Source organism: Arvicanthis niloticus, chromosome 2, assembly GCF_011762505.2.
Source record: "Arvicanthis niloticus isolate mArvNil1 chromosome 2, mArvNil1.pat.X, whole genome shotgun sequence".
In the NCBI taxonomy this organism is placed as follows: domain Eukaryota; kingdom Metazoa; phylum Chordata; class Mammalia; order Rodentia; family Muridae; genus Arvicanthis; species Arvicanthis niloticus.
In genome coordinates, this window is record NC_047659.1 from 83,043,336 (window position 1) to 83,066,114 (window position 22,779).

The 22,779-nt window shown below is 35.4% G+C and overlaps 2 protein-coding genes across 4 annotated transcripts in view; both read right to left on the reverse strand.

Moving 5' to 3' along the window:
• The window catches only part of LOC117703198 (uncharacterized), a 175,182-nt gene extending 166,145 nt beyond the window's left edge, over positions 1 to 9,037 (reverse strand). The window contains 3 exon segments of the mRNA XM_076929414.1: positions 7,378 to 7,551; positions 7,705 to 7,819; positions 8,622 to 9,037. Of these exon segments, the coding sequence (XP_076785529.1) occupies positions 7,378 to 7,551; positions 7,705 to 7,819; positions 8,622 to 8,860 (528 nt within the window). The 5' untranslated portion in view covers positions 8,861 to 9,037.
• A 1,001-nt stretch (positions 9,038 to 10,038) lies between these two features.
• LOC117703999 (olfactory receptor 4F15-like) lies at positions 10,039 to 15,545 on the reverse strand. Of its 3 annotated transcripts, XM_076929415.1 has the most exons (3): positions 15,283 to 15,545; positions 13,784 to 13,962; positions 10,039 to 12,148 (listed from the first exon to the last, which is right to left on the reverse strand). In XM_076929415.1, the coding sequence occupies exon 3, from the start codon at positions 11,426 to 11,428 to the stop codon at positions 10,490 to 10,492; it is 939 nt and encodes a 312-aa protein (XP_076785530.1). In that variant the 5' UTR covers positions 11,429 to 12,148; positions 13,784 to 13,962; positions 15,283 to 15,545; the 3' UTR covers positions 10,039 to 10,489. The 3 variants fall into 3 exon arrangements, with proteins under 3 accessions (XP_076785530.1, XP_034351826.1, XP_076785531.1); XM_034495935.2 differs by lacking the exon at positions 13,784 to 13,962; XM_076929416.1 differs by lacking the exon at positions 15,283 to 15,545 and having other exon boundaries at positions 13,784 to 15,271.
• Positions 15,546 to 22,779: the final 7,234 nt, after the last annotated feature.

Below are 22,779 nucleotides of genomic sequence, written 5' to 3' on the forward strand. Positions count from 1 at the left end.
CCAGTACATGACCAATACAGATGCAGATACTCACAGCCAACCATTGGACTGAGCCAACCCAATGGATGAGTTAGGGGAAGGACTGAAGGAGCTGAAGGGAATTGCAATCCCATAGAAAGAACAACAGTATCAACTAACTAGACCATCCAGAGCTCCCAGGGACTAAACCACCAACCAAAGATATACATGGAGGGAGCCATGACTCCAGATACATATGTAGCAGAGGATGGACTTATCTGACATCTATGGGAGAGGAAGGAGGCTTAATGTGCCAGCATAGGGGGATGCTAGAGGGGTGAGGTGGGAGGGGAGTGAGTGGGTGGAGGAGCACCCTCATAGTTGCAAAAGGGAGGAGGTTAGGGGGATAGGATAGGGGGTTTGTGGAGGGATAACTGGGAAGTGGGATATCATATGAAATGTAAGTGATTAATAAAATAATTAATATAAAATTAATAACTAATTAATAAAAATTACAGGCAACTAAAGATGACAGGCAGACAGAGTATTAGCCTTTTTTAGAACTGACACCCTAATGGATTGACCAATACAGACTGCTAACCTTGGAAAACATACACAAAAAACATAGCAAAATGAATTCAAGTTGTATTCATATGTTTATAAATACAAACATAAACAAATAAACACACATATATAACAATATTGAAACAACAAGTGTGAGAGCAGGTGCATGTGATATACTGAAGTGTTGAAAGGGATATCACAGTGCTATAATTCAATTATCAATAAAATTTTTTAAAAGTCTCTGTAAAAAGAAACCCTTAGAGAGTGAGAAAGTAGCACCTTCTCTCTCAGTCCAAGAAACTTTTCTTCTCTTTAAAATGCTCTTCATCTACTTACCCGTGACAGTAAACACCTTTTGCCCACAGAGCTATGTTGTGCATCTAGAATTCCACTCTTTAACAATAATTTGTTAACTTCCAAATATGTCTCTGAAAATGACCAGAACCAGACTTCCAAATGTAGACTGTTATTTACAATATTGGATTGATTTCTAAACAAGTCCATGATTGAGTCCAAATAACTGGTCACATTTAGGAACAATACAAGAATCATAACTTTTATTTTTCATTTTCTATTCCACAAGGTCTAAAAACTTGTTAAAAGCATGTCTTTAACAACATCAACACATTGGAAGCCAAAGTACACGGCTTGAAACTAAAACTGAATCCCAGAATGAGTTGTTTAATTAACTGCTAGCAAGCTAAGGATGGGTAAGATTCTGCACAAAGCCTTACCAACCTAAAATAGAAGGGCATTGCTTTTGATACTGTATATTCCATGACAGGTAAGGAAGGCATTCTTGTCAGAACGACATAAGACAGGCTCAGTCTTGTTTATGAAATTTAAAAAAAGGGGAGAGGCAGAGAGCTCTGGGGGCTGCTTGGCAAGAATCTGACATGGACCAAGGACAAGGAAATGGGCTGCTTGGCAGAAATCTGTCATTGGCCAAGGACAAGGAAGTGGGCTTCAGGCAAGAATCTGACATTAGGCTAGATAAAAAGAAATAATTTTAGATAGGAATCTAAATCTTATGATAGATCAAAGAAGAAATTTAAGACAGGAATCTAAATTTTAGGCTAGAACAAGGAAGTAGGCTTCAGACATAAAAATGACTTTGGGTAAGGACAGGGAAGTTGGCTCAGATATTTTGGTCAACCTGATAGGCCCTTAAAACAGTGGTGACGGGAGTGTTCACGGAACTTTGCTTATTGCCTTGCTTGTTCTTTGACTGTTTGTGTTTATTGTGTTGCTTGTTCCTTGACTATTTGCATCTATTTAATTGCTAGTCCCTCAACCTAGAACTGACCTTAATACTTGCATGTAATTAAAATGGTATAAAAGCAAAAAGGAGGAGGGGGATGGGATAGGGATGTTCTAGGGAGGGGAAATGGAGAAAAGGGGATGGTATCTGAAATGTAAATAAATAAAATAACCAATTAAAAAGAAAGAACAATTTGTTAAGCAGGTTTCTACATGAGGCTAAGCAGTGGGCTCAGTTCTTGTAGGAAACCAATGGTATACATAGACCATGGTAAGTCCATAGCTCCTGTGTTTTTATCTTTCCAGTGAGTGTTCTCTCCAATGGGCTTTTATAACCCAGATTTTATGAATGAATAGAGAATGAAATCACCTCTCTAATATGTTTTACAAAATGATAATTATGCCAAAGGAAAAAAATACACTCTTAACATTGACCCATAAAGTTTCAAACACTTGTTTATTTATTTCTCTTACATTCTGTTTTTCCTTGTTGTTTGGTTTTCAGTGTTTACAAATGCAAGGACATAATGCCTGGTCTATATACATTGTAGCAAGTCAAAGGGGAGCACCTAACAGCTTCAACTGTCAAGGTTTGCAATTTACTACTCTTTGATGTAGAAAAATCCCTTGCAATTACCAACTTGAGACCTGTTGACCTTAATATTAATAATACATAGAACTTTTAAAAGTTTAGCAACTAATTAGTATTTTTAAATTCATTTAGTAAGTAGTAAATTATTGTTGTCTGAAAGCAAAGGGGAGTATTCTATAAGCCAATGATTACTCTTATTAATCCATTGTTTCCAAATATATATATATAGATGTATATAAAAACATATATATATGCTTTTTCTTTTTTTTATTTTTCTTTTTATTATTATTATATATTTTTAACTCCAGATTTTATTTTCCACCCTGTCCTCCTTCAGACTGTTTCACATCCCATACTTACAACACACCCCTGTCTCCACCAGTCTGTCCTCACATCCCAGTCCCCACCGCACCTGATGTCTACACACTGTGAGGCCTCCAGTATCTTGAAGATTAGGTGCATCATCACTGACTGAACACAGACCACGCAATCCTCTGCTGTATATCTGTTGGGGGCCTTATATCAGCTGGTGTATGCTGCCTTTTTGGTGGTCCAGTTTTTGAGAGATCTCAGAGGTCCAAATTGAGACTACAGTCCTCCTACAGGATCGCCCACCTCCTCAGCTTCTGTCAGCCTTTTCCTAATTCAAACACAGGGATCAGCAGATTCTGTTCATTGGTTGGGTGCAAATATCTGCATCTGACTCTTTCAGCTGCTTGTTGGGTCTTCTAAAGGGCAGCCATGATAGGTTCCTTTTTGTGAGTGCTCACTAGCCTCAGTAATAGTGTCAGGCTTTGGGACTTCCCCTTGAGCTGGATCCCACTTTGGGCCTGTCACTGGACTGTCTTTTCCTCAGGCTCCTTTACATTTTCATTTCTGTAGTTCCTTCAAACAGGAACAATTATGGGTCAGGGTTTTGAATGTGAGATGGCAATCCCCTCCCTCATTTGATGCTCTGTCTTCCTGCTGGAAGTGGACTCTACAAGTTCCTTCTCCTTACTGTCAGGCATTTCATCTAAGGTCCCTACCTTTGCGTCCTGAGAGTCTCTCACCTCCCAGGTCTCTGGTGCATTCTGGAGGATCCTCCCCAACCTCCTAACTCCCTAGGTTGCCTGTTTCTATTCTTTCTTCTGGCCCTCAGAGCTTCAGTCCTTTTCTCACACCCAATACCAGATCAGGTTTCCCTCTCCCTCCAACCCCCATCCACTTTTCCTCCCAGGTCTCTCCCTTCCACCCTCCCCACTTGTGATTGCTTTCTTATTCCTCCCAAGTGAGAGACTGAGATGTCCTCACTTGGGCCCTTCAGTTTGTTGACCTTTTGGAGTTCTTTTGACTGAATTTTGGGTATTCTGTAAAGTTTTTTTTTTTTTTTTTTTTTTTTTTTTTTGATGAATATCCACTTATTCGTGAGTACATACCATACATGTTTTGTTTTTTTTTTGTTTTTTTTTTTTTGAGTCTGAGTTACCTCACTCAGGATGATATTTTCTAGTTCCACCCATTTGTCTACAAAACTCAGGATGCCCTCGTTCTTTATAGCTGAGTAGTAGTCCATTGTATAAATGAACCACATTTTCTGTATCCATTCTTTTTTTGTGGGACATCTGGGCTGTTTCCAGCTTCTGGCTATCACAAATAAGGCTTCTATGAACATGGTGGAACACTTGCCCCTGTGGCATTGTGGGGTGTCTTTTGGTTATATCTCTAAAAGTGGTATTGCTGCATCTTCAGGTAGATCTATTTTCAATTTCCTGAGAAAACTCCAGATTGATTTCCAGAGTGGTTGTTCCAGTTTTCAATCCCACCAGCAATGGAAAAGTGTTCATCTTTCTCCACATCCTCCATGTGTTGTCACCTGAAGTTTTGATCTTCACCATTCTGATTTGTGTAAGGTAGAATCTCAGGGTTGTTTTGATTTGTGCTTCTCTGATCACTGAGGACTTTGAACATGTTTTTAGGCTCTTCGCAGACATGCGAGATTGCTCTGTTATAAATTCTCTGTTTAGTTCTATACCTCACTTTTTAGTTGGGTTGTTTGGTTTTTAGGTGGTTAGCTTCTTGAGTTACGCATATGTTTAGGATATTAGCCCTCTGTGTGATGTAGGGTTAGTGAAGATTTTCCCCCAATCTGTATGTTGCTTATTTATCATATTGACTATGTCCTTTGCCTTACAGAAGTTTTCCAGTTTTATGAAGTTCCATTTATCAATTCTTGATCTTAGAGCATGAGTCATTGGAGTTCTGTTTAGGAAACTTCCCCCTTTGCCACTGAGTTCAAGGCTCTTTCACACTTTCACTTCTATTAGACTCAGTGTATCTGGTTTTATTTTGAGGTCCTTGATCCACTTGGATCTGAGCTTTGTGCAAGATGACAAATATTGGTCTATTTTCATTTTTCTACATACAGACATCCAGTTAGACCAGCACCATTTACTGCAGATGCTTTCTTTTTTCCATTGTATATTTTGGTGACTTTGTGAAAGATCAAGTGTCCATAAGTGTGTGATTTTATTTATGGAACTTCAGTTCTATTCCATTGATCAATGTGTCCGTCTCTGTACCAATACCATGCTGTTTTTATAACTGTTGCTCTGTAGTAATGCTTGACATCAGGGATGATGATTCCCCTAGTCATCTTTTTATTGTTTAGAATTGCTTTTGCTATTCTGTGTTTATTGCCTTTACAGATGAATTTGAGAATTGCTCTTTTCATATCTTTGAAGAACTTTGTTGGGATTTTGATGGGGATTTCATTGAATCTATAGTTTCCTTTAGTAGAATGGTTATTTTTACTATATAAATTCTGCCCATCCATTAGCTTGGGAGATCTCTCCATTTTCTGAAATTTTCTTCAATTTCTTTCTTGAGAGACTTGAAGTTATTGTCATATAAGTCTTCCACTTGTTTGCTTACAGTTACCCCAAGATAGTTTATATTAGTTGTGGTTATTGTGAAGATTGTCATTTCCCTAATTTCCTTCTCAGCCTGTTTATCATTTGTATAAAGGAAAGCTACTGATTCATTTGAGGAAGATCTCAGAAAATGGAGAGATCTCCCATTGCTCATTGATTGGGAAAATTAATAGGGTAAAAATAGCCATCCTACCAAAGGCATCAATCCCCATCAAAATTCCAACACAATTCTTCCAAGACATGGAAAATTCTTTTCTCTTTTACAAAAAAAAAAATAAAAAAGAAGAAGAAGAAGAAGAAGAAGAAGAAGAAGAAGAAGAAGAAGAAGAAGAAGAAGAAGAAGAAGAAGAAGAAAAGAAAAAAAGCTGGGCTTAGATTATTTGAATCAAACTGGCCCTTCTAGAGTTCTTTAGGATTTTGAGATCCAGAATCCACATGTTAATGTCTACCTAGGAACTGTTTAGAATTTAAAAGAAGTAATTTTGTAAATACCCTTGTCTATGACTAATTAGATTTGTAGAGTCAAAGTCTGCATAGAAACCTCTACTTGTTTATATAGATGTCCAAATTTCTCCAGAGAGACACACAATTCTAGGACTAGGACACAGCCTTTAATTTCAAACTCATTTCTAATCCACATGACTAATTACCTTCACCATTTAATCATATCACTGAAAAAAGAAAGGACCAGGTCACTAAAAAATTTCTAGTATCTCATGACGGGAATAGAACAAGCAGCTAGGATAGCATTTTATTTCAATATGCAAAAATATTCTGACATAGCTTAATTGTTTAAGAACATGACTTCAAACAGGGATGCTTTAAAAGAAGAAATAAAAAAATAGAATGTTTCGCTGGGCGGTGGTGGTGCACGCCTTTAATCCCAGCACTTGGGAGGCAGAGGCAGGGGGATTTCTGAGTTCGAGACCAGCCTGGTCTACAGAGTGAGTTCCAGGACAGCAAGGGCTACACAGAGAAACCCTGTCTCGAAAAACCAAAAATAAATAAATAAATAAATAAATAAATAAATAAAATGTTTCTGCATTGAAGACGGGCATATTTGCTGTTTTGCACCAAGGTAAAATATGCAAAAACGTGAATTTTATGTTCCCACTCCTATCCAAGCTTCCTAGATTTGAGAGCAGAGGTTAGGTTCTGACCTAATTTGGCCTTTGACAAAGGTGAAAATATGCCAGTAAATTCTTTGATATTTACTCTAGTTTTCCCCACACTGATCACTTACTTATCCCCACACTGATCACTTACTTACTACCTATTTCATATCTTCAGAGTTTTCTTCAGGTGGAAGTATGCAGGCACGTAGTAACTCAAGAATGGCTACTTGCCAAACAGAAAGCACATTATCAGTACATAAAAATTTATCTTCAAACAATTCTGTTTCTTTTGATTTTTGTTCTATAGAGTTGTGTAGTTCTCGGTTTTCCTTTCCTTGTGAAGGGAGTCATGAAGCTGGGTAGGTAAAAATGTAGGTGAGGAGGATCTGGGAGGAGTTGGAGGTTGGAAAGAATATGATCAAAATAAATAAAAAATATTGAAATAATAAATTGAAAATAGTAATAATTCTTCTTGTATCTCTTTAATAGCCTAATTTCTAGATGGCCCACATATTTCTAATCAGGATCTGTTTCTGTCTTCCTTGATTCAGTCTGAACCCAGAGAAATATATCATTTGATATTATTTGTCAACAACAATAAACTTTGTTACAAATTATTTTGTTTCATTTGAATTTTAATATAGTTTCATTAGCAAGGGTGGTTTTGCTCTCCAAGTGTGTTACCTTACACAATTTAGAAATGAATTTTTTTGAAAAACAAAACATAAACTAAAAAATTTTACCTTCCTGCAAAACAGCAAATATGCCAGTCTTTAATGCAGAAACATTCAATACTCTAGTGCTTCTTTTAAAGCATCTTTAATTGAAGTCATGTTGTTAAACAATTTAGCAATGTCTGAATATTTTCATTCAAGAATGCTTAATTTTTAACATGTGAAGTTAATCCTACCTCTATTACTGTTAACACATACACATATTTCAGATTATTTGAGAACTATAGTGGGGTGAACTATACCTTGTTCTTTTGTTCCATGTTTGCACTGTATTTAAGCAAGCATTTAGCCAGTGTCTGGTTATCTTCAGACACAGCGTAGTGGAGAGAATTATTGCCATTTTTGTCCATATGGTTTGGATCAGCACCATGTTTCAACAATGTACATACACATTCATATTTCCAGTTTTGAACAGCCTAGGAATATACCAAGAAACAGATAGATGGTTTGTTCAAAGAATTCAATATAATATCACATAGAATTCATGAAGTAGTGGCATGTTCATGGGTAAGTTCCTTTTACAAATAAATCAAGCCTGTGTTATGCTGGATTTGGAGAAGTGTGTATACCTTCATCAGAGGTGTGATGGAGTTCCTGTCCACTGCATCAATATCACAATTATTTCTCAAGAGAACACTTACTACTTCTACCTGGCCATAGGCACAGGCAAAATGCAGAGCAGTCCTATAGAAAAAAGGGAGTTTTTAATGAAATTCTAGAACACTATCTAAAAGTTAAGAATTACTCATGTAATCATAATATATTAAATGGCATAGAATTATTAAACATGACTGCCAGGTGATTATTCCACCTTCTGAACAAATATTTAATTCCCTTATTAAAAAAATAGAACAATTTACTAGCTTACTATATTCGTATTACTACATTACTTACTATATTAGTAAAAAGGCAGTATGTTTGATATCAATAAAGCTAAAAGTCAAAAATAGTAGTTATCCCATAGAATATTATAATGATGCATCAATGGGAATAATACAATGTTTATATATCTAACTGCACTTATCAGCTCAATTTAAGATTATCATTATTCCTTCTACTTAGCAAACAAGAGTTTCAGTACAAGATAAATTTTTTCTGACGTGTTTGAGTATGATATTTTTAAGGATTCTAAAATGTACTTAAAGTTTTTAAAGTTGCTTAGAAGGGGCAAAGCAAGGTTTTAAGAATAATACAATATTAATTCTACATAGTAAGTGTTCATATTGTTACTGGTAAATAAATTGAGAGAACAGATAAATATACTTGGTAAGTTCATGATTTATCAGGATAAATTTGTAAGTGGAGTTGAAAGACATGGGCCAGCTGGCAGTAATGAGTTATGAGAATATGCTAAGGATCCAGAGGGGAGAGAGCACAGAGAGGCTTTTCCCTCCCTTTGGTTCCTTTATCCTGGACTTTGGAGATAACAGAGGCTGTCTCTCATCCTCCAAGCAGACCACTCCAAGTAGATAATAGGCCCTGTTACCTTTGCTTAATGTCTCTGTCATATACACTGTGTTTCCCAAGACTTATCATTCTCTGTAGTCTCTCTGTATCACCCTCGCTTGCAGCCTGGTGGATCTTTCTGAGAGGTTTGTATCTGGGTTCGTTTGGAACAGAAATGTTTTTCATATCACGTAGAAAGTCCAATAGATTTTTTTGTGGGACATCGCAGAAACCCATTGGCGTCTTTTCCTTAACTCCATGAGCCAATATCTTCTTCATGATTGAGGCTACTGGTCTCACCTGCCCCTCCCCATCTCAGCCCTTCAGATTTTGCTAGGACTTATTCTTAGACTCACTAATACCGCAATTTAGTATCAGTTTAAATCAAAATATGCCCACAAGGTCCCCCACCAAGGTTGTAGGGTGGGGGAAATAGCTTCTGACTCCCACAGATACAGTTGATAGAATCCAGGTTGCCTAGCAACACTGGTAAACCTTGATGTGCGCATGCACAAGAGCAAGGCTTGAGTACTGCTAACACTTCTGGGATTTAAGGGTGTTCCTTGTGCATGTACAAGCCACTTCTAGCCAACTCACTGCAGGAAAGTAAATTTGTGTTCCATCAAATATTCTGAAATATCTATGGAGCTAGATAAAAATCTGAGTTATTTCCTTTTTTTTTTGTTTGTTTTTTTTTGTTTGTTTGTTTTTGTTTTTGTTTTTCGAGACAGGGTTTCTCTGTATAGCCCTGGCTGTCCTGGAACTCACTCTGTAGACCAGGCTGGCCTTGAACTCAGAAATCCGCCTGCCTCTGCCTCCCAGGTGCTGGGATTAAAGGTGTGCGCCACCACTGCCCGGCAGTTACTTCCTTTTTTAAAGAAGTATTTATTTATTCACTTTACAACCCAATATCAGCCCTTCCTTTCCTTCCAGTACGCCCTCACACAAGTCCTCCTCCTCTTCCCCACTTCCTGCTGAGAAACATCTAAAGAAATGTTCAATGTCCTGAGTTATTTCTTGAAGCACATTTGCCACCCTACTTGTAGAAATGATTATCCATGCTTGTCCTCCCTCCTTCTCTCCTTCACCCTTCGCTCCTCTTCTTTGCTTCCTCCTCTACTCATACAAGGTTAAGCTCTTTGTCTTCCTCTTCCATCTTCACTATGCCCTCTTGAACACCATTCTCCTTCCCCCGGAACTGCGAGAATTTTAAGCAGCACCCCTTGCCTCCTTGCTGAGGCTCCTGTATAAATTCATCTCTTCAACCACATTTCTGGAAAGAACATACTAGCATCAACCTTTCTATATCCCACCTCTTTGACTCTGCAACCTCTCCCGCTCCAGGTTTCCCACAAGAGTCTAGGCTCCATCTGTCTCCTATTTCTTCTCACCCTCACCCACACCATGTAGCCTCACCATACACACTCATTCGTAACAAATATAAACTGAAAAGCAAGTCAGATGTGATGATGAACATTTTAATCCCATTGTCCAGGAGGCAGATGCAGGGGAATTTTGAGTTTGAAGCCAGCTTTGATTAAATTAACCCTAGTATAAGAAATGTCTGGAAACAATCATCAATTTTTTCAGATGTGGCAATAATGGATAATATGTTACTTATGTTTCCACTGCTGCTTTTCAAATGGTCTAATATATTCATTTCATAATATTCAATAAATCTGTAATCTATAAATAATGCATATGTAATATATAAACAACCAAATAAATATTTAATATTATATAGCTAATAAGCAATACATATGTAATCATACCACTATCATCTTGAAATAAATTATTCATGTTTATCAAGTTGTGGGAATAGTAATAATACATCATGTCAAAGTAGAGGTGGTCATTTAACATTGTGTTTATAATACAGTATTCAAGTTGTGTATACTTATGAGGACCTTAGCAGATATTTTTCCTATTTAGGAGCTGAACACTCAGTCTTCTCATTGCTGCCTTCATGTCTTTGTTCCTCAGTGTGTAAATGGCAGGGTTCAGGATGGGTATAATCATGAAGTCCAGAATGGCAAGAAACTTATCCACTGGCACAGTAGGAAATGGCCATATGTACACAAAGATGCATGGTCCAAAGAACAAAACTACCACGGAGATGTGAGCAGAAAGGGTAGAGAGGGCCTTGGACAAACTGCCCAAGGATTGTTTCCACACAGTAAACAGTATGAAGATGTAGGAGATAATTAATAAGAAGAAGGTACTGAGAGAAATCAATCCACTGTCAGCAGTCACCAAGAACTCCATTTTGTAGGTGTCTATACAGGCCAGTTTGATGAACCGAGGAAGATCACAGTAAAAGCTATCTATCTCATTAGAAGCACAAAAAGGCAAATGAACAACAAAAGCTAACTGAGCCACTGAATGAATGAGACCAATAATCCAGGCACCAGTCAAAAGCAAAAGGCACATCCGTGGGTTCATTATGGTCAGGTAGTAGAGAGGTTTGCATATGGCCACATATCTGTCCCAGGCCATGGCTACCAGCAACACCATCTCACATCCCCCCAGAAGGTGGAGGACAAACATCTGGAAGATACAGCTCTGAATTGAAATGATACTGTGACCTGAGTACAGGTCAGAAATCAACTTAGGAACTGTTGAGGTAGAAAAACAAAAGTCAACGAAAGAAAGATTAGCTAAAAGGAAGTACATGGGTGAATGTAAATGAGGGTCAAAGATCACTATAAACACAACTGAGAAATTTCCTAGAAATGTTGTTGCATATGATACTATAGCAAATGCAAAGAGGAAATACTGTGTTGGTCTGTAGGCTGATAGCCCCAGGAATATAAATTCAGATACTACAGAGTAATTTGCTTTATTCATTGGATCTGTCTTCAGTAACTCAGATCTTTCTACAATACCCAAAACAAAATAAGTAAAGAGTTAGCAGAAGTAATAAAATAATAACCTAGCAGTGGCACATGTTATTTGTAAATTCATTACAATAAATTATTTTTATATTAAAAAAGTAAAATGTAATATAAATAAATGTTGAAAGAAACACATGTAAATTGTTTCCAAAATATGGACTAATAGGTAGATCTCTGTGATCTTTTATATTTTAATGATATACCTCTCTTCTGCTCTAATCAGTTATGAGTATATATTATATTCCTAATATAATGTTATGTCTATAGTAAGACAGTGGTCCAGTTTCTAGCAGAATTACAGGCAGATTGAATACCAGAAGAGTAAACAACTTTAAACACAGACAAAGCCCTGATGACTAAGAAAAAGAAGCACAGAAGTGTTGTTTATTTCAGTGCCATCTGCCTACAATCTGCCAAACAGTAGCAGTTACCACAGAAGAGGAATTGGAGTTACAGGTTTGAAATGTCCTCTGCAGTGACCTTGAGTCATTGGAAGTACATTAAAAGTAAAGAAAGCAGTATTAAGATTTTTGCTATTTCATCCTAAGAATATTCAAATAGTCATCATGTGAGTGGTAAATCCACTGCTGTATAATCTGTAGAAACATAATCAGAGGGCAAAGATTATTGATTTTCACTTGTGTCATCAAATTCTTCATAATCTGATGAAGTTCTGTGAATGACAAAAGGAAACAGTACAGTTTCATGAACTGACAATCAGAATGTAACATGATATAACTTCTTTAACAGACACAGTTAAAAGAATATTAAAAATCCAACTACAGGGAAACCAAAACCAATGCTATAGAAAAAGATGAACAATGTATTTTTAATGAAAATTGTTATGAGACAAAAATACATCAGAAGCTTGTATTTAAGAGTTATACCTATAAGAAAGAAACAGGATGCTTCTATGATGCTTACCTGATAGTCATATTTTATCTGTTAATGTTTTAAATTTAAATTAAAGAAAAAGCTAAGCAAGGGATGAAGGTTCAGTCACAAAGTTAAATGCCAGTATATGTTTTCCAATCAAATGAGTTATAATTAATCCAAAAAATTTTACTCATTCAATGTGAGGAAGCAAAAACATGTGCATTCAGAAGTACAAATTGTACATTCTGTGTTTACAAGTAAAGGTTATAGAAAAGCATTAAGATCAAAAGTCAGGGCTAAGGAGTTGGTCAAGTGTCCTGAATTTTGTCCTATGAATCCAAGTAAAAATCTGAGCACACTGCTTGTGTTTGTAATTAGAGTAGGCAGACAGGCAGATCCTTTAATGTCACTGGCTAGTCACTCTACGCAAATGTGTGAACCTCAGGCAACTGAAAAACACCCTGTCTCTCTCACACATATTCAAAGTGAACCAAGGTAGCTGGCATTGGAGGAACAACAGCCATCATTATTATCTGACCTTCACATATTCACACATGTCCACACAGTCATCTACACATACATACTCACACATGAACAAACATACCTATTATATGCAGAAACACTAATAAACAACAACAAGACTATTAGATTTTGTTGTTCTAAATGGCTGGGGAACTGACCAGTTTACTTTGGCTTTCTTTTATATGTCAAAATATTCTTTGTTACTAATTGATTACAGCTTATAACATTATCATAATTTATACTATTATGGTTTCTAGAGGAATAAAAATTCACACTGCAAAGAGTAGGTTTAATTTTAAGAAGATAGAGACTATGTGCATATAATTCACAGAATATGCACTCAATGGGCAATAGGTTTATTAGCAATAAGATTAATTAACTTTATAGGTAATTAGTAGTTTTCCAGCTTTTAGATTAACAATCAAAATAATCAAGAAAGATAAAAAACAAATAATCAAAGAAAGAAATACAAAGGGAAATGAGACACAGATAAGAGAAAGAAAAATTCAGTCTTATCAAGATTCCTAAATAAAAATAATTTTTTTAGAGTGAAAAAAATTATTTTTATTTAGGAATCTTGTTAACACTCTTGGATTATAAATTGAAAACATTTACTAAAATGAGATAACAAGTTGATTTCTAGAAAACTATAACCAATGCAAGTGTTTTATGCATAAATAAATAACATTTATTCTACAATATACATTATATATTATTAATTTTGAATAGTGAAAAATCAATCTATTAGCAACCCAAATATTCATTTATGCAATGAAACAGTCTGAAGCATTGAGATTAATTCCAAGGGGAGACGTGGAAAGGGTAAACCGTTTGAAATATAAACAAAAAAATATCCAATTAAAAAAACTAAAAAAGGTTATTTTACATATATAAATCTGGAAATACTTACAATTTGAAGATTGAAGAATTTAAAGTAAAATTAGTAACAGGAAAAATTTGAATGAAAATAATGTTCAGGAATACACATTGGTATCACCACTGGAGAATCTGAAAATGTAGGCTTTCACATGACTTTAACTTCTAGTGTTACATCCATGTGTTATTTAGATGACTAAAAAAAATACTTTGCTGTTAGAGTAAAAGTGGATTGTTTTACAAAATAATAGGATCAAGATAAACTTCCCTAAACATTCGCATAGTAATCTCAGAATCATTCAAACAAATTTTAATAGTTATAATAAAGACTGCCAATATGAAAACAGTGGTTTTCTCATGAAATATCAGAATTCACTTAAAGAACATTCTCAGAAAGAAATTTATCACTAATATTAAACTCAAGTTTATGAACTATATTGTTAGTTTAGACTAAAGTGTAACCATCATTTAGTTAGCTGATACTAATAACAAAGTAGACAAAAATCAAAGAAGATTGGAGATGGGACATGAATGTGGAGTACAAAGAAAGAGGAGAAGATAGAACCAAAAGAGAAGAAACTCTAAAGGGGAAGCAGGTGAGAAGCAAACCAGGGGAATATCTCCTGATGCTTTTCTCTCCCACTCACTGCTTAAAATCTCAAGCAAATTCTGCTTGCAGACATTTTTAGTATAGCATGAAAGTTCTTGTAATCCTTCTTCTGCCTATCTCCCCAGCTTCTGTTCTGTCCGTCACAAAACCCGTTGTTCTTCCATGACTGTAACTATGTTTCTTTATTTTATTGAAAAGAAAAGGGTTTCTTAATGTTTTTATTTAAATTGTTATTTCTTATAGCAAAATTTCTCTGTTATGTCAATTCATCAAGAACACCTTTTTACTAATTCTTATTTAGATAGCTTTCCTCTATGCCTTAACACTAGACCTGCAAACATGTTATGTTGCATTTCTATTGTATAATTTAATATGCTTGTTCTCTTAAAACTTTACCAAATCCATGATGTTCTGAAAGTGTGTCTTATTAATAAATTCTGGTTTATGGTAAGTACTGTGTTTTTGAGAGGTGAGGTTTTATCAGCTATAACCATAAACAAGTATATAAATACATAGATAATTGATGATACTATTTTATTAATAATGAAGATATGCTTTACAACTTAAAGCTTCTGAAAACTAAACCAGAAGGATTATTAATTGCTACTCTAGAAATTCTCATCTACTTATGTCTGATCTGAAGAAAGTCACTTTAAGACAAGTTTCTAAGTTCTTAGCTAGTCTTTATAAAAATACTATCTAGACCAGAAATTTTCAAGAAAAGCAAGACAGAAACAAGATAAAGCAGTGAAATTTTTGATTTCTCTATGGAAGTGAAAGATCAGTAAATGCGTTTAAGTAAAAAATAACAACAAAGAATAAATTGTTATGTTGTGGTGACCCAAGACCTATACATTACTTATACAAGAAAAATAATGGCTAATTTTAGTAGGCTATTGACTTTAACTGTAGCACCCACTTACCTGACTAATGAGAATAAAGGCAATGGAAATTTCTATTTGCAGATCTGTTGCATCTTCTGCAAAGTGTCTCTCTCTCTCTCTCTCTCTCTCTCTCTCTCTCTCTCTCTCTCTCTCTCTCTCTCTCTCTTTTGCTTTTTGAGACAGGGTTTTTCTGTATAGCCCTGGCTGTCCTGGAACTCACTCTGTAGACCAGGCTGGCCTTGAACTCAGAAATCTGCCTGCCTCTGCCTCCCAAGTGCCGGGATTAAAGGCATGCACCACCACCGCCCGGCCTTTCTCTTTTTTAATGTGTGGAGTTGTTAGCTACTTGTAGGCTGGTGATCTGAGTGCCTAGCTCTAGTATCATGGGAATTGGACTCAAAGGGTAAAATATTGTTAGTTTGGTTAAGAAAGCAAATGAAAAACAAAATAAAATAAAACAAAACAAAATCCATCTAGTAAAGCATAAGAGCAAAGTATTCAGGCATCTCGATTAATGACATTTCAACATTTACTTAAATATTGAATATCATTGACAAAATTGTGAAGGGTATTAAAATAATTAACTAATCATTATGCAAAACTGTAAGCTTATTCATGTAATTGGCTTTTCATTCAACTATGCAGTTCACCCAGTTCCTTTAGTTAGAGACTCCCTTGTACAATCTTGGCACTCATGTCAAAAGTGAATGCCACTATATCAAAGCTCAATTATTGGAATCCATTCTGTTCTTTGTCATAAATATATATGACATATATATGATGTATGTGTGTGTATGTGTGTATACTAATAAAATTAGCTTATATTCTAGCTCTATATATAGTAAGCTTTGAAGTTGGAAATAGAATTTCTTTGTGTCTGTTCATTGTTTGGTTTCATTGAATGTTTAGATACATCTGTTATATTTGGAATTCCCATAGAAGTCATGAAATTAGTGAAGTGCCATGGTGGTGTATTCAAGGGGAAAAGGGCAATATAAAAATTTAAGAGAAATAGGAAAACTGTATGGATTAAATTGGAAAGAGGGGTGTGAGCATAGAGTAGAGTAAGTACTACATGGGGGGATAAATAAACTAAAACCCTTTAGGAAAAGTCATATGGAACCCTACTTGCTATTTTAGAAGCTTACTTAAAAAGAAGAGGGAGGAGGAAGAAGGAGGAAGCAAGACTGCCTATTAAAGAGCAGTTACCTTATGTTGGGTACCAAAGTCCCTACTAGACAATACAGCCTAGCTAATAAAAATCATCAGTGCCAGGAATTCTTTTGGAGCTTTTGGCCATTGATGTCATGTAGACACCAAATACTACAAGCTATTGTCAAAGTTATTAGCTGCCACCCAGAATTTGATTGTTGAGAATACAACATAATTAAACCATAAGACATGGGAAAAACAAGCTGGTATAGACCTGAAAGCCTCAATTCTTATTGGAAACCCTTCATACTGCTAGAAGGTGATATACATGCCATTAGAGGAAAAAAGTCATACTCAGTGCTATCTTGTAAGTAACCATGCAAGTAATAGTGATGACTAGCATGGCAAGAAATGCCCACAGTACAATAGTGGTGTGAAGAACATTAGAGTTATCACACACTTGTTGATTGGACTGATGTCCTGTTCCACAAGATTAACTCATATCTGTCACTATTATTGATACAAGAAGTTGTATCTAGAAAGGCTGTATCCCTAGGGTAGAACCTACTATTATTCATCTGCTAAATAGATAGCATAAAAAAACTCCCAAAGATTTATTGTTATAGCCATAGATGCATGGATTTATCAGCTCCTCATCACAGAATCTTCTATTTTCAGTAGATCCACAATGGACATGGTACAGAAATAATATACTGAAGAATGTTCAATCTTAAAAGAGATGGTTATATAACACCCCTTTTCCAAGGCTCAAGAATCATTTCAGAAGAGGGAGTAGAAAGATTGTAAAAGCTAGAGTTGCTGATTACCAAAAAAAAAAAAAAAAAAAAAAAAAAAAAAGAAAAAGGTGGTTTTAGATACATTAGTGCAGTTGCATATATGAACTCCAGAAATTGTTCTAGCACTTCCAAGACTTGTACAAATTCAAGCAGACCAACATGTACATATTTTTTAATTTCAGATAGAAAATCTACATAATTTGTTTTAAATTCAAATTATTGAAGATTGACATCTTCCCATCAATTAATTCACCAATTGATTGTACACTTAAAGATACTGATTTTTATTTAGCTTTATCCTGGAAATAGTGAGTCATAGGATACACAATTAACTTTAAATACATATAGACTTAAGCATAAGGCTGATGGAGATTTTCATCTTTACTTATATTTAATTATAGTGTTTATTATTAGTTTTCACATATATTCTTTACCAAATTGAAGAAATAGCCTTTTGTTTTTAGCTTGCTAGGAATTTATTTTAATTAAGAGAGGTTGGACTTAATCACAAACAAAATGTGGATAATCTTGATCAATTAATTTATGTAATCATGTTGATAAAAAGAATTACATTAATTTATTGGAAAGCACTTATTTGGCCTCACATAAAATATATATAGCAATTGATCATGGCTAGAGTTTGTATAATTATTAGATAAGCTGTTATTTTGTTAAGTACTTTCTCATTTATGGTTACAATAGATAATTGTCTGTTTCAATTTTTGTAATATTTATAGGTATTATATCTTCCTATAAAATAGCCAAGACTCTCTACTTCCACTTTTCTAAAAAAAAAAAAAAATTGAACAATTGGTATCCATTCTCCTATAATGTTTCATATAGTCAATTATTAATGTTTTAAGAACATTAATAATAACTGATTCAGTTTTGTTATTAGGTACTAATACAAACTTATTTTTTTCTTTTACATGATTTTGGATAATTTTTCTCTGTTATTGTAAATGGCCAATTTTGTTTGGAAGATAAAATATTTTAGATTGTTGTTGTTGAAATCATCCTCTTTCTGCTTTCAGATATTTTTATTGTCATTATAAGGTTTTGTACATAAGAGAAAATGTGTGGTACTTGTCTTTCTGTTTCTGACTCTTTGTTCTTAATTCATGATGTAACCTACTTGCATTCATTTTAATGTTAGTTATGATTTTCCATAGTCCTTCATAATTTAGTATTGTTCAATGATATTCATATACACGTGTTCTTTTTCATTCACCTAGTAAGCACGTAGGTAGTTCTGTAACTTGGATATTGTCAGTGGTGCTTTAATTTTACTAAGATCTAGCTCCAGACTTTTCTCAGATTCCAAGTCTATCAAAAAAGGTCAGGTGACATGTGTGAGCCTATGCTTTCTGTGTCTCCGCATCTATATTCATGTCTTGTGCTTTTTCTTTGACTCTTTTTCTTTTGCTTATTTTGTGCTACTCTGATCATGTTCTTCTTGTTGTTTGTTGTTGTTTGAATATTTAATGTCTTTTCTAAAGAAAGAGAGAAAGAAAGGTTGTAGATATGAGTGAGTAAAGAAGTGGGAAGGATCTGAAAGAAGTGGAAAGAGGAGAAACAATTTTTAGAACACAATGTATGGAAAAGTTACATTCAGGAAAAAAAAGGTAAATAAAATATTCCTACACCTTTAGAAAAGCATTAAAGAAACAAGGGAAAGAAAGATCATTTCTGAACATAATAAAGACTGCATATAAGAAATCATCAGTCAGTATCATGCTAAATAGGGAAAAGAAAACTCAGCCATGTATTGCAGGAATCTTTGTGCCCATCACAACCAACAAAGTGACTGTCAAGAAGGCAGTTCAATGTTTGAGAGATCTTGGGGGTCCAGGTTAATTGAGCTATTGGTCCTCTGTTGTTAGCTGACTCCTAGCAGAAAACGGCTATTATCTTTGTAGCCATTTCAGGCCCTATACCCTGACAAGAGACTTGTTTTTCAACAGCCCACAACAGCTGAGCACACTCTGATAAACATCTTGTTTTTCTCTCATATCTTGTTTTGTTGTTTAGTGGCCCCAGCTACAAGGTGCATATGGTAAAGTGTCTTCGGCTGTGTTCCCCTGCTTGTCCATGGCTACAAGGCACATGGTAAAGCGTATAAATACCCAAGATTTCCTTTCAATAAACGGGACTTGATCAGACCCTCTGTTTTGTCTCCATTATTTGAGTCTCTTGCCCCTCTATCCCCACTCTCTCTCTCTTGCTAGACCCTGTTGACAGACACTCGGACCAGAGCATGCACCTAAACCTTAAGAGACTGGAGCCCCCAGGGAGTCTGGTGGGGTGGGAGGTGGGTGGTGGTGACATCTTCGTGGAGATGGGGGCAGGGAGGAGATATGGAATGGGGAACAGAAGAAAGGTGAACCAGGAGGGGAATAAAATCTGGAGTGTACATAAATACATAAATAAAAAGATTAAATTAAAAAAAGAAGACAGTTCAATTTAAAAAGACTAAATAGCAGGTATTCATCCAAATTTCAGGAATTGGACCCCAAGTAGTTTGTTTTCAGCAAATTTACAAACAGCACAACGGGATGGAAACTTTCCTAGTGATAATTTTCTTACTGCCAAGTTCACAATAAAGTATACATAAGTCTCCTTGAGGAACAAATAAGCTGAATAATGTTCAGACATGACTACTTCTAAACTCCTTGTAAAGTGACCCTTCCACAAAGATAGGTTCTATAGATTGATTGAGAAAAGTAAGCTAATGATAAGGGTCTGGGAGAGAATCTGGTGTGGTTTTGGCCACATGGATAATGCAAAGGTTACCAGGTTATTACCCATGTCTGCTTCCAACCTGATGGATAGATAGCAAGTTATAGATCTCTTCCTTTGAAAGAACAACCATGTGTGTTTAACATTCCTAGTTCTGCTGGCATTTATCTGTGAGCACAAAGTGCCCAGTTGCTTCTACAATGTATTCTAAAATCAATAAGACATGAGTATCTTCTTTCTTCCCTCCCTCCCTCCCTTCTTCCCTCTCTTCTTGCCTCCCTTCCTCCCTCCCTTGCTTCCTCTGCCTTCCATGGTTATTTGTTCCCCCTTCTAAGTGGGATTGAAGCGTCTGCACTTTGGCTTCCTTCTTGTTAAGCTTCATATGGTATGTGAGTTTTATTGTGGGTATTCTGACACTTAGAGCTAATATCCACTTATCAGTGAATAGATACCATGTATGTCCTATTGAGTCTGAGTTAACTCACTCAGGATGATATTTTCAAGTTCCATTCAGTTGCCTACCAACTTGGTGAAGTCATTGTTTTTAATTGCTGTGAAGTATTCCATTGTGTAAATGTACCACATTTTCTGTATCCATTTTTTTTTGAGAGACATCTGGGTTGTTTCTGGGTTCTGGCTATTTTAAACAAGGCTGCTATGAACATAGTAGAACACTTGTCCCTCTTATATGTCAGAGCTTCTTTTGGGTATATGCCCCCATAGTAATATAGCTGGTCTTCAGGTAGAACTGTTTCTGTTTTCCCAAAGTGATTCTACCAGCTTGGAATCCCACCAGCAATGGAAGAGTTTTCTTCTTTCTCCATCTATATCATCACAAGCATCTGCTGTCACCTGAGTATTTGATCTTAGCCCTTCTGATTGGTGTAAGGTAGAACTTTACGATCACTTTGATTTGCATTTCCCTGATCACTAAGGATGCTGAACAGTTCTTTAGGTGCTTCTCGGCCATTTGTGATTCTTCAGTTGATAATTCTTTGTTTACTTCTGTTCCCCATTTTATAATTGGGTTATTTGGTTTTCTGGAGTCTAACTTTTTTGATTTTTTTGTAATTCTGGATATTGGCTTTCAGAAGTAAAGTTGGTAAAGATATTTTCACAATATGTAGGTTGCTGTTTTGTCCTATTGACAGTGTCCTTTACGTTACAGAAGATTTTCAGTTTCATGAGGTCCCATTTGTCAATTGTTGATGTTAGAGCCTGAGCCATTGATGTTCTGGTCAGAAAATTTTACCCTGTGCCTAAATGTTTGAGGCTAATTCCCACTTTCACTTCTATTATTCAGTGTATCTGATTTTATGTGGAGTTCCTTGATCCACTTGGACTTGAACTTTGTACAAGAAGATAAAAAGGGAACAATTTGCACTCTTATACATGCAGACCTCAGGTCACACCAGGATCATTTGTTGATAATACTTTCTTTTTCCACTGCATGGTTTTGGTTTCTTTGTTAAAAATCATGTGACCGTAAGTGTGTGGATTTCTTATTTTGGGGTCTTCAATTCTATTTCATTGATTTACCTTTCTGTCTCTGTACAAATACCATGCAGTTTTTACCACTATTACTCTGTAGTATAGGTTAAGGTTAGGGATGGTAATTCCCCCCAGAAGTTCTTATATTGTTGAGAATTTGTTTTTTATCCTGGGTTTTTTGTTATTTCAGATGAAGATGAGAATTGCTCCTTCTATCTCTGTAAAGAATTGAGTCTGCAATTTTAATGGAGATCACATTGACTCTGTATATTGCATTTGGTAAGATAGTCCTTTTTACTATGTTAATCTTACCAATCCATGAGCGTGAATGACCTTTCCATCTTATGAAGTCTTCTTTGATTTTTTTTTCAGAGACTTGAAGTTCTTGTCATACAGATCTTTCACTTGCTTGATTAGAGTCACACCAAAGTGTTTTATATTATCTGTGACTATTGTGAAGGGTTTGTTTCGCTAATTTCTTTCTCAGCCCATTCATCCTTTGTGTAGAGGAGGGCTACTGATTTCTTTGAGTTAATTTTATATCCAGCCATTTTGCTAAAGTTGTTTTTCAGGTGTAGGAGTTCTCTGGTAGAATTTTGGGGGTCTCTTATGTATAGTATCATATCATCTACAAATAGTGATACCTTGATTTCTTCCTTTTTGATTTGTATCTCTTTGACCTCCTTTTGTTGTCTAATTGCACGAGCTAGAACTTCAAGTACTGTATTGAAAAAATAGGGAGAGAATAGGCAGCCTTGTCTTGTCCATTATTTTAGTAGAATTGCTTCAAGTTACTCTCCATTTAATTTGATGTTGGTTGTTGCTTTGCCATATATTGCATTTATTATGTTTAGGCATGGGCCTTGAATTTCTGATCTTTCCAAGACTTTTAACATGAATAGGTATTGTATTTTGCCAAAGGCTGTTTCAGCATCTAATGAGATGATCATGTAATTCTTTTCTTTGAATTTGTTTATATAGTATATAAACATTGATGGATTTCCATATATTCCCTACATCTCTTGGATGAAGCCTACTTGATCATGGTGAATGAAGGTTTTGATGTGTTCTTAGATTTGATTTACAAGATTTTTTTTAATATTTTGCATTAATATCCATAAACAAAATTGGTCTGATTTTCTCTTTGTTGAGTCTTCGTGTGGTTTAGGTATCATATAACTGTGGCTTCATAGAATGAATAGGAGTATTCCTTCTGTTTCTATTTTGTAGAATATTTTGAGGAGTATTGGTATTAAATTTTCTTTGAAGGTCTGCAATAATTCTGCACTAAGACCATCTGGCCCTGGGCTTTTTTTTTTTCCTAATGGTTTGCAGACCTGTAATGACTGTTTCTATT

Bases quoted from the DNA above. Each gene is read 5' to 3' on its own strand.
- LOC117703999 (XM_034495935.2), bottom strand. From the start codon at position 11,428: ATGAATAAAGCAAATTACTCTGTAGTATCTGAATTTATATTCCTGGGG.